Source organism: Ceratotherium simum, chromosome 28, assembly GCF_057802395.1.
Source record: "Ceratotherium simum simum isolate JZ-2026a chromosome 28, ASM5780239v1, whole genome shotgun sequence".
Classification (NCBI taxonomy): Eukaryota; Metazoa; Chordata; class Mammalia; order Perissodactyla; family Rhinocerotidae; genus Ceratotherium; species Ceratotherium simum.
Genome location: NC_141927.1, coordinates 30,619,469 through 30,632,054, shown reverse-complemented (window position 1 = coordinate 30,632,054; position 12,586 = coordinate 30,619,469). Strand labels below are relative to the sequence as shown.

Here is a 12,586-nt window from a genome sequence, read left to right as displayed (position 1 = left end):
TATTTTTTCCTTTCTCTTTTCTTCACATATTTTTCTGTCCTAATTTTTCAACAAACATATTATCAGTATATAAAAAAAGATTTACTGGGCCAGCCCCAGTGGCCTAGTGGTTAAGTTCAGCATGCTCTGCTTCCGTGGCCCAGGTTCAGTTCCTGGGTGTGGACCTACACCACTCGTCAGTGGCCATGCTGTGGCTGCTCACGTACAAAATAGAGGAAGACTGGCAACAGATTAGCTCAGGGTGACTCTTCCTCAGCAAGAAAAAAGGTTTACTATCTTGGCTGAGGGGGCAGTTTTAAGAGATTTAACTTTATTTTTCTTACCATTATGTCTTTTTATTTTGTGAGGAAGATTAGCCCTGAGCTAACATCCGTTGCCAATCCTCCTCTTTTTGCTGAGGAAGATTGGCCCTGGGCTAACATCTGTGCCCATCTTCCTCTACTTTATATGGGACGCCACCACAGCATGGCTTGATAAGCAGTGCATAGGTGCGCGTCTGGGATCCGAACCTGCAAATCCCGGGCTGCTGAATGGAGCACGTGAACTTAACCACTATGCCACCGGGCCAACCCCACCATAATGTCTTTTATTCCACAGATCAGGGAAACCCATGTGAGGTTTCTCCAAGCTGCTAAGTATAACTATCCCACATATTCACTTGAGAACCAAGGAAATAAACACAAGTTGGATTTGTAGACCCGTTGAAGCTACTGCGCATAGGCAAAAACTCCATTTATCACCTGGCCGTCATGTGCTATCACCCTAACTGGAGAACCATAACAGAATTTTAAGCTTCTGGTAACAATGTCAACTAGACCTTATATCCAACAGTCTTTGAACATCTGAATATTCTGTTTTCTTTCTCCAGTGAAAAATTACATGGCAATGGCACTTTCAATCAATGGGCTTTGGTTTATGAACTGATTTAGTTTTTGAAACAGAGTGAGGCACTTAAATTTCCATGTGGCAGCTGCCATCAGTTTTCTCTTTGTGTACTCTCCCTCTCCCTCTCCATCTCAATTATACAATTTGAGCAACTATCTAGTTTCTCTGACCATCTATTTCATCTTTAGAAATGCCATGATCTGCATGGGGTGAGGCAACAGCAGTCTGGCATTTTTATCCTTTGTGGTAGTTCCTTCCCCCTTGCCTTTTATGGTTAAGTGTTTATAAGTGGTTTTTACCCATTTGGGAATCCTTGTTATTCTAAGGACCCTAGTTCCACAGGAGCATCTCTTACTCTCAGCCCCAGCCTACAGAAGATAGTCCTGATCGGTAGTTCTTCTCTCACCAGTGTTTTCTGTATTGACATCCTGAAGGAAGTGTCCTCTTGGCCCTGTCAGGGAACATGTTCAGGTGGCCGGTTCTCAGTCTTACATAGTAAAACTGTTCTAACTTTCCCAACCCTTGAACCTTCTGACCTTCCTCAATATTATGCCAGAGAATCTCTGACAGCTCTGTCTCATTTACAGTAGACTGTCACGTCTAAGTTTCAAGGAGCCATCCACCAGACTGTTAGGACCAGATTCAGATATTCTTGCCAGAACATTGAATTGCATATCATGAGTCCCTCCAGGTCCATGAAGTCCTTGTTTAGCCTTATATTCCTCCCACCGTAGTCCAACCCCTCAAGATGCGCTCCTACACATGCTTCTCCAATTCTTGCCATTACATCGTAGCCAAGTCCTCCAGGTCTTCCTTTTGGCATATAAGCTGTTTCCTCCTTTTTTTTTTTTTTTTTAATTATTTTTTTTGTGAGGAAGATCAGCCCTGAGCTAACATCCATGCCAATCCTCCTCTTTTTGCTGAGGAAGACTGGCCCTGAGCTAATATCTATTGCCAGTCCTCCTCCTTTTTTTCCCCTTTTCCCCCCCAAAGCCCCAGTAGATAGCTGTATGTCATAGTTGCACATCCTTCTAGTTGCTGTATGTGGGACGCTGCCTCAGCGTGGCTGGGCAAGTGGTGCGTCAGTGCGCGCCCGGGATCCGAACCCAGGCCGCCAGTAGCGAAGCGCGCGCATTTAACTGCTAAGCCACGGGGCTGGCCCCCAAGCTGTTTCCTCTTTGAGCAGGAGCTCTCCTTTCTTGCTTATGTGCTGAGTGCTGGTGATAAACAGGTGATAGTCTTATTAATTTTAATGGCGACTTACTACTAACAGTGGGACGATAAAGATTGCCATCAAGTGAGTAATGCTTTCTAGGGCCACTTGTGGCACCAACTTGGATCCACGAAAACAGAAATGGAAGCAGAGGCATTTGTGCTGTGATCTTATTAAAGAGTACAATCCCAGAGAGGAGGAGTGAGGAACAGACGAGTGAAGCGGGGAAGGAGTGAGAGCCAATATGAGGATGCTACTGATTGGTGAGTCCTCAGGACCCCACCCCTGAGAAGCATGTACTGCATCTCAGGACCATTCCTTTAGGGTAAGGAATGGGAGAGAATTTATCCACTGGCTCCAGCCTCCCTTTGATCAAAAGTTTGCCCCACTGGGCTTATCTCTCCCTCACTTTCAGGTTGCATGTTTGTGATGTGGGTGCTAAGAAGAGTTCCACCATGACTCCAACAGTTAAATCCCAGGAAACGAAGTGCTAGTCACGTGGGCGGAGGTGAGGTGCACAGTCGGTTAAAGCCCTGCACAGCTGCAACAAGAGACAGGTGAGGTTGAGAGGTTCAGGTACATAAGAGGTGTCAGCTAGAGTACAGTGCCCGTACCCTCAGCTGTGCCTACTGTCCCCTAGTCTAGAGACCCACTGTTGAACTTTCTTTAGAGAATATGCCTCAGCTTTTCCTGGGGTAGGGGAACATTAGTTTTCTATTTGTGCAGAGTAATGCTCTGGGGTTTTAATTGCGTCTTACCAAAATGACAAGCAACTCTTCTGTTTTTAGCCCCATCTTTACACCCATTTCCAGAGATTCTTTATGCCACCAGATTTCTGAATATCTTGGCGACTCTTTAGTATAGATTGAGTTGATTTACTGCTTTCCCACTGCTCTTTAGAACTCAGCTTTCTCAGGTCAACTAAGTAATTTGCCACCCACTATTAACTTTGCAACTCCCAAAATTTTGTTGCTGTTGTCACCATTATTTTGTTTGTCCTTTGAATCTATGCCTTAATAAAAAAAAACTCCTTACTGTCATTTTAGTGATCGTACTAAATCACCTCTAGGAGTAATAACCCTAAGTCATCAAATGGACACTTGCCAGGAGAGAAAGAGCTGCTTTACATTTTCTTTCTTTGAACATGCTTTTATCTAATATCTAGTATTAAACCTAGACTTCTTTTATCATAGATGTTACCTGTTAAAAGTTATCCAGTAGACATATCTTGGGTCAAAATTTTTCTTCTTGATGATTAAACATGATGTTGTAAGTAATTTGGATGATCTTTTGAAGTTAGAATTATAAATAAGGTATGAAAATGAGGAGGATTTCTAGGAAGAAGGAAAGATTCAGTATTCCATGACTCTAAAAGAGAAGACAATTTAGAGATTTCCTATTTGTATTTAAAATGAACAAAGCAGACAATCTTTCTTTAGGTTAATAGAATTTACTTTCTGACCAGAGGTGCATGTAGTGATTTCTCATCCCTTTTTATATTTTAAATTGAAGGTGTGAGGGAACAATTCCAGTGGGACATTGTCAGTTGCCTTATGTTTTCTCCATGTAAACCATCCATTTCCTTATTTTGATTTTTCTTCTCTTACCTTCTTGAAGTGGTGGTCTGATAATCATAGAATGCCAGAGTTGTAAATAGCTCAGGGATCACCTAATTCAACATCCCTTCAGCTGCTGAATCCTAGCATTTCCATTTGACTCCTGTTTTATATTACGTTTCTCTGCTGAAATTTCCATTATGTTCGTGCATGTTGTCTACCTTTTCCACTGTATTCTTTAACATATTAATGGTAGTTATTTTAAAGTCCCTGCCTGATGGTTCCAACATCTGAGTCATCTCTGGGTTTGGTTCTATTGATTGCTTTGTCTCTTGACAGTGGGTTTTATTTTCTTTTAATGTTTCTCATGATTTTTAATTGATTGCTAGACATCATGTACAGAAGTACAGAAACTGAGGTAAGTAACGTTTAGGCTCAGAAATGGGCACGCCACTTTTTCTATCAGGCTGTTAGTGTGTGGGGTTGAGCTGGTCTAGTCAGGAGTTGAGCTAAATTCAGGTTTGTGTTGCTGCTGTTATCTTCAGTGCTCCAGAGCTTCAAATTATTCCAGTAATAATAATTATCCAGTAACTAAGCACTGCTATGACCTGTGTTTAGAGTGGGACCTGGGGGCTAAAAAGTTTTTCTTCATATTTCTCCTCCACCCTCAGCTTTCGGCAGTTCCTGTAGTGCTGTGCCAGAGAGTAGGTCTCCCTCCACGATCTTGTTCCTCCTCCAGCAATAAACTACTGTTGCGTGTTACTTGGTGAGGGCAAGGTGGAGTCTTCGTTGTCTTTGTTGTCTTGGCAGACTCAGGCTTAGGCAAGCTTTGCATTCCTGGGCCTCGGGGGTGAAGCTTTCTCTGTACCTGCCTCTCCTTTCCATGGCAGCCAAACTCTGCCTTGTATCTGTGATTGGTTTGGATGGGAAAGAGTTTTGTGTCTCTCCCCAGTGGTAAGCAACCTCTGGTACCATTGTGGGATCCTAGACTACATTGTAGGGTGCTAGTTTCCAGCGTCCCCCAACCATGAGACAGATGAGTTTTGCTTCTACCCGTCCCCCAGGAGTAATAGATTTTTCCCTTGGATCCAGGGACAGAAGGTTTGCTACTGCTTCCTCAGTGGCTTAAGGCTTTTTCTGTTTATGAGGGAAGGATCTGGGGAGGTGAGGGGGGCTTTCTGAATGTCCCCCAGCAGCAATTGATCACCCTCCTTGCACTGGGCCAGGGAAGGGGACTCTTTTCAATCTCCTGTCCTGCCCCCAGTCTTCCTTCTGGGCATCTGATGGAGGTCCATGGAAAAGAGCTTTCAGTGAGTTTGAACTCTTTTGTGTCTGGGGCTCCCAGTTATTCCAAACTGACATGGTAGCCCATACTTCACCTTTAAGGATTTGTTAAAATATTAACTGATTTCTTGTTACCTACTTGTATGGTGACTACTTCTTTCTCCTGTGTTCTGCCAAAGGTGAAACAGATCATGTATCCATCTCTCCTTGGAGGGCCTTGTCACTCTTTGGAATTCAGTTTACTTGGTTGCTGTGTGATCTCAGTTCCCTGATGGGCTCAAGAAAAGTTATGAATTTGTAGATTGTCTGATTTTCTCCTTATTCTTAGAATAGGGGCCACATTCTCTTTGGAAACAAAATATTTGTTAATTGTACCTCAGAAACAGCTCGTTTTTCTGCCCAGGACCTCAGCTGGAAATGCAATTTGGGATGCTGAAAGTTAGTTCCTTCTAAAAATGTCATAACTCTTTCATCAAACGCACTTCCTTCAGGTCATACTGTGAAACATTTCTGGAAGAACACTAGAGTTAAAAGAGTCCATTTCATAAGATTCTTTTCTCTGTGATGTCACCTCAGATGGAACTTAATCCTACACTGTTGAAGAGACTCCTGAGTGGGCAGGCAGGGAAATAGAGCATTATTACTGTCTTTCCCATATAAACAGTTATGCAAGGTCAGAGTTGGGAAGGCCGTTGAAGGTTATGTGGTTGGTACAGCTACCAGCTGACTGGTGATTCAAGTATCATGAACAAGTCATCTACTAATTTATGTTGGAACATTTCCAGTGCTGGCGATTTCATTACTTTTTAAGGTAGCCCATTTTTATCTTTTGTTAGTTTTGACAGTTTTATTGTTCATTATATTGAACCCAAACTTCTCTTCTATAGTCCATTCTGAGCTGCCTGATTCTGAATCTTTACTTCAGTGGGATATAGCCTTGCGTCTGTACCTATCAGTCAATAAAGGTGAGCAGTGGCCTCTCCAGAGTTGTTTTGTGGTAATCACTTTGGGCCCTCCTTACTTGATTCTGTTCTGCTGTTGCTCCAAATATAGTCTCCACCCAACCATGAACTCTGGCTAAAGTAACCCCGATTTTGAGCCTAGCTCTGTCCTTTGAACTTTGTATTGGTATTTAGACTTCCCAGATTTTAGGTCGTAGCTTTTCCTAACGGTTTGCTATTTGGATTTGTGTTCTGGTTTTCTGTGCTCAATGTTCTCTTGATAAAGAATCCCTGCTGTAGTTCCAGGCTCTTGGAAGGCAAACTGTGTGATCATCTATCAGTAGTTCCCAAGAGAAGGGAGGATTTGGGCAACTCTATCCTTCACACTCTACCAAACAAATTAATTCACTCTGCCACTTACAGTCCTTTCAGGTGCTTCAAGAGAAGCTTAGTGTTTACTCCAAGTTGTCTCTTCAGGCTACACGCCTAGTATCTTCTCATATTTTCCCTCTGGGAGTTTTAAGGAAAAGAGAGTATGTTGATCCAACCATAGGTAGACACCCAAATTGTTGTATTTCCAAATTGTTTTTTTGCTCTGCTTTGTAAATTTGGGAGGGTTGAAGATTCTAATCATTACAAACCAGACACATTAGGCTACTATGTTCAAATTAAAAATTTTTGGGGGGGCAGGCCCCGTGGCTTAGCGGTGAAGTGTGCACGCTCTGCTACTGGCGGCCTGGGTTCGGATCCCGGGCACACACGGACGCACCGCTTCTCCGGCCATGCTGAGGCCGCGTCCCACATACAGCAACTAGAAGGATGTGCAACTATGACATACAACTATCTACTGGGGCTTTGGGGTGGGGGGGGAAAGAAGGAGGATTGGCAATAGATGTTAGCTCAGAGACTATCTTCCCCAGCAAAAAGAGGAGGATTAGCATGGATGTTAGCTCAGGGCTGATCTTCCTCACAAAAAATAAATAAATAAATAAAATTTTTTTTGGAAAAAGATATACAGTAATCCCTCCTTATCTACAGTTTTGCTTTCCACAGTTTTAGTTACCCACGGTCAACCGTGGTCTGAAAATATTAAATGGAAAATTCGAGAAATAGACAATTTGTAAGTTTTAAATTGCACAGTATTCTGAGTAGTGTGATGAAATCTTGTGCCCTTTTGCTCCATACTGCCTGGGGCATGAATCATCCCTTTGTCCAGCATATCCACGCTGTACTGTATAGGAAAAAATGTAGTATTTGTAGGGTTTCATACTATCTGCAGTTTCAGGCATCCACTGGGGGTCTTGGAACGTATCCCCTGAGGATAAGGGGGGACTACTGTACATGCACATAGGATATAAAATCAGATAGTTCTGCAAAGTTAGTTAAAAAAACCCAACACTATTCCACTTCTTTTTCCTCTCCTAATAAGCAACCATTTACTACCATATTTAGCTAATTATTTTGATATTTACTCAATATTTCTAAATGACATGCTGATACACTAATTTTTTTGATAGTCAGTGTTTATGTGATTATGACTGTGTAGCTTATTCAGAGATGAACCGTGTAGTGTACTACGATTTGTTTCCCTTGCCTGTACAGCTTTTTGTTTCCCTCTAATTAATAACTGTCTTATTTGAAAATTTTTCTATGTCCTTATCACTAATTCAATCCTTGTTGTTTAAATTTCCTGAGATATACCAGGCATCCAATTCATTTTATCTTCCCAGAGCCTTCTGACCTCCTCCACGACTGGCTGCCTCCCCGCTCAGTGCAGACCATCAGCCTGAGAGCTCCCTTTCTCAGCATTTTGGAAATTTCTTTTCTTGTCTTTTTCTCTTGTGTTGACACGTCTATTTCTTGTATGCTTTTCTCTCTTTTGCTTAGTTTGCTCTCTTATTTTGATTGATCATGACCTCATGTAGCTTCCTGAGAAGGGGTGTATAGGGGAAAGTCTGAAGTGTCTTTATTTTATTCCAACATTTGCGCAACAGTTTAGCTGAGTATAAACTAATAAAATGGTCTTTCTCAGCATTTTGAAGGTATTTTTCCATTGCCTTTAAAAAAAACTTTTAGTTTTGAAGTGATTTTAGGTGGGCAGAAGAGCTACAAAGATAGTCCAGAGTTCCCATATACTGTTCACCTGGCTTCTCCTAATGTTAACATTTTACCTAACACCATGGCACATTTGTCAGCACTAAGAATTAATATTGGTACACTACTATTAACTGAACTACAGACCTCAGTCCTATTTCACTAGCTTTCCCACAAATATCTTTTGTCTGTTCCAGGATCAAATCCAGGACACCAGGTTGTAGTTAGTCATCATGCGTCCTCAGAATCCTTCCATCTGTGACAGTTGTTTAGTCTTTCCTCATTTTTAATAACTTGGATACTTTTGAAGAGTGTGGTCAGTATTTTTATAGAATATCCTTCCATAGGGCTTGTCTGATGTTTTCTCATGTCAAGACTTGGGTTGTGGATTTTGGAGAGTAATACCACAGAGGTGAAAGGGCCCTTCTCATCTCATCATATCAGGGGATGCATATCTACATGACATGTTACTCTGAAGTTAACTTTGATCACTTGGTTAAGGTGGTATCCAGTCGGTTTTTCCACTGTGAGGTTACTAATTTTCAGTTTCCTCTGCATGAGTCACTACATCCAGCCCACATTCAAAGCAAGGGGAATTAAGCTTCATCTTTGAGGGAGGAATATCAAATAATTTGTGGACATATGTTAAAACCATGACAATAATTAATAAATATTTGGGGGGAGATACTTTGAGGCTATGCAAGTACCCTTTTCTCCTTAAAAGTTTTACCCGCTAATGTTAACGTTCAGCAGTGAATCTCACCATTGCTCTTTAACTTCCAGTGTTACTGTCAAGAAATCCAATACATCCTAACTTCTGATCCTCAGAATTGCACTTTTTCTCTCAGGGAGGTTGTGGAACCTTTTCCTTCTTCCCTGTGTTCTGAAATTTATAAAAATGTACTTTGGCAAGAAACTGTTTATATCGTGCTGAGCTCTCAGTGGGCACCGTCTATCTGAAACTTAGGTCCTTCAATTTGGGGAAAAATTTTTAAATTATTTCCTTGGATATTTCTTTCTTTCCCTCTCTCTTTTCTGGAACTCAACATTTGCACATTCGTCCTCTGAGACTGGTTCTTTAACTTTAAAGAACCAATCCTGGAGATCCAGTATTCAAATGCTTTTCCCGTTTCTTTATTTTTTTCTCCTAGTTTAAGGAATGTGTCTCAACTTTGTCTCTCAATCCTATTAATTGTTTCATTTCAGCTGTTGTATATCTAATTTCTAAGATCTTATTTTTTTGGTTCTCTTAATGTTTCCTTTTCTGGTATCTGATTCTTTTTTTCATTGATATTCTTTTAGCTCTCTTTTCTTTTTTTTGAAGTTTTCTATAATTTTCTTTGTCCCTTGTCTCTGTTTTTCATGTTGGTGACTTTTCTCAGATGTTTTGTAAACTTGGTAACCTACTCATATTAGGGTGGTTTGATTGGCAGCTCTGAGTATAAGTGGGGCATATTGGCTGTTCATATTCAGTGTAGGATGATCTGGCTAGGTGGTTTCCTTAGGGAGTTCTGACTTATGTCCTCCTGGACATATCACATTCCCCAGAGAAGGACCCTTCGTTTTCTTGCCTGGATTGTGAGGCCTGGCTACCAGCATCGTGGGAGTGGATTATAGGAAGAGAGCAAGAAGGTCTCAATATCTGATGTTCACATGCTCACTGAACCCTTCTGTTTACAATACCACACCACTGCCCTAAACTTTGCCTCTTGTTCTCCAGGTCAAAGATCTTGTGTTTTGCTTCTGTGGATAGTAAACCTCTAGTCTTTTGTCAGGTAAGGGAGAGGAAGACACCTGGTCACGAGGAGTAGAGGAAGGAATCTGAGTATCTGACTGCTTCGTAGACAGACTTTCTCTTCATTCTTCTTAATTCATTGCCCTCTCTCCCACTTCCAGGAGTATCTGGGGCCTCCTGAGCCTTTAGGAGCTCTGCAGTGTGAAATAGACTGCTTCCCAGCTCATCCGACTGCTGCCTTATGATTCGGTTTTTAAAAAAGTCTATGTAGTGATGCACTACTTTTCCTTCTGCTTCCCAGTCTCTAATTTTGTTACTCTTCTTCCTTCTTCCATTCTCCTAGTTCTTATAGATTAGTATCTTTTTAGAACAGTTCTTTTAGTCTCATTTTTTTTTTTTTTTTTTGTGAGGGAGATCAGGCCTGAGCTAACATCCATGCTAATCCTCCTCTTTTTGCTGAGGAAGACCAGCTCTGAGCTAACATCTATTGCCAATTCTCCTCCTTTTTCTTCCCCCAAAGCCCCAGTACATAGTTGTATGTCATAGCTGCACATCCTTCTAGTTGCTGTATGTGGGACGCAGCCTCAGCATGGCCGGAGAAGCAGTGCGTCGGTGTGCGCCCGGGATCCGAACCCGGGCTGCCAGCAGCGGAGCGCGCGCACTTAACCGCTAAGCCACCGGGCTGGCCCTCTTTTAGTCTCATTTTAATGGTGTTTCAGGAGGGAAGGAAATTAGATGTGTGTGTTCAGTCTGTCATTCTGGAGTTTGTCTGTCTGTCTTCCTCCCTCTTGTGCTCTCTCTTATTTCTTTCCTTTCCATCTTCGTTCCTCCCTCTCTTAGAAAATTATTGGAGGGCCAAATCCTGAAAGGGTCTTATAAGCCATTGTAAGGACTCTGACTTTAACTTGCAATGCAAATAGCTGCCGAGTGTACCCTGCAGTGGATCAAGGGTGGAATCAGGGAGACTCGTTAGAAGACCGTGGAAATAAACCAAGATAGAGCGTGGACCAAGCTCATAGCAGGATGGGTCCATGTGAGAGTGTTGTGAAAGCTGGGAGGTCCTGTGCGTATGTCAGGTGTTGTTGTTTTTTGGTAGGCACACCCTTGAGTGCAGTGGGAATACATTAAAAAGAAAGGATGAGATGTACTTGTGGCGACATGAATACGTGCAAAAACAAGGCTTGGTGAGAAAGTAACAAGCAGAATGAGATATATAATATAACAACATATAAGTAAATTGAAAATAAATGTCCAGAAAATGCTGACATATTTTCTAAAAAGACATTTAAACACAAAGAACTGTATTAAACACATTAAAATGTTTGCCTACAGGCAGGAGGGTAATGGCAGTAGGATGTAAGGGAAGAGGAAAGAAAGAAAGAAATGAACTACCAAACAAATAACAAGAGGGAGGGCATAGCTTTAGAATCTGGAGAGAACTATGTTCGATCTTAGGTGTGCTGTTTGGGACAATTTACGTAACTATTTGAAGCCTCAGTTCCCACCTCTGTAAAATGGAGTAGTACTATCTATTTAGTATGTTTGCCTTAAGAATTAAATGAGACAATCTATGTAAACTGCTAGCAAAGTGTCTAGGGCACAGAATAATCTCAATAAATGTTAGATATTTTCTTTCTCCTCCAACTATACAACAGTGTAACTATTGACACTCTATGGAGTGAAGATATTTTCTTCAGTGAAAGTGTGTGCTGGGTTCTGTTATTGTGAGGCAGGAACGCAGGACGTGTGCTTCTTTTGCATATGTTTTTAATTCTTTTTTTCCCTTCTCTCAACGCAGGGCTTACCACCCAAAAGATGGAAGGCAGAAGTTACTCACCTGAGTTGCCCAGAGCCTACAGTGTTTGCTTTCTCCCCTCCGGCTCCACGTTCGAGCTCTTTGCGACGGATGTGGATACCAAGCTTTGAACAATCCAAGAAAGAAGCCCAGGCACTGAGGTGGCTGGTCGATAGGAATCAAAACTTTTCAGCTCAAGAGTTTTGGGCCCTAGTATTCAAGGACTAATTTCAAAAAGTATCAGGATGGTACAGACTAGAGCCATCTTGAGTTTTATTTTTTAGGTTGCCTTAACATATGAATACAATAGCTACTTGGTTGACTATCCTTTAGGATAAGAATTTAATTGCTGCAGTACTCATAATGAGCCCTATCAAATAATAGATATGAATTGCCCTTAGGGGTCACCTCTATATTTTTTTATACTAAAAAAGTGAATATTTCATATGGACACTGGTCACCTTCAGTTTACTTGTCTGGACCCATGTACCTGCTGCCATTCGTGGAAGTTCACCTGATGTAGAGTGAGTACCTTCCTCGCTGAAGGGAGTCAGAGGGTGTAGCTGTGCATTCTTGATACTCACCTCACTGACTGCAGTTTATTCGTATTTGGCAAGCCCAGTGTCCTGATGCTGAGCATGAACATGAAATGCATTAGAACTTGGCAATGAGAGAGTCCATCTGTTGGTTTCCAAGGATGTAAGTGAGTAATAAAAGCTGTATGAAGTTGATCTGCTATTTACTCTTCAAGTCAAAAGAGCATATGCCTGTGTCTACCTTCTTCTCCACACTCTCAACTACCTCCCTAACCTTTCTTATTTTCATCTTGCCCTGAAATCCTCCCCCTCATTCTCCCCAGAGTGGAATGTCTTGTGAAGACGTGCCTCTTCCTTGTGTGTTTTGATCAGCGAGATGTTCCCAATTGTCCCTTAGACTGCTGAGCAGAATGATAATCGTATGATTCAGCCTGGACAGCCTGTACATTTTGATCACTGTGGGAGTGGAAGTGAATGCCCCCAGGAACTCCAGTTGTGTTGAAAGTGATAGGAAGCCCCACTGGTTTGTGAGCATTCCCTTCATTTC

At 41.8% G+C, this 12,586-nt stretch overlaps 1 protein-coding gene across 3 annotated transcripts in view; it reads left to right on the top strand.

The window, feature by feature from the left end:
• POFUT3 (protein O-fucosyltransferase 3) overlaps positions 1–12,234 on the top strand; it is an 83,183-nt gene extending 70,949 nt beyond the window's left edge. For 2 of the 3 annotated variants that reach the window (XM_087418494.1, XM_004428840.3), the window contains exon 5: positions 11,507–12,234. In XM_087418494.1, the coding sequence (XP_087274620.1) occupies positions 11,507–11,731 (225 nt within the window). In that variant the 3' untranslated portion in view covers positions 11,732–12,234. The remainder of the gene's footprint in view (positions 1–11,506) is intronic. The other variant, XR_015548837.1, reaches the window with a different exon arrangement.
• Positions 12,235–12,586: the final 352 nt, after the last annotated feature.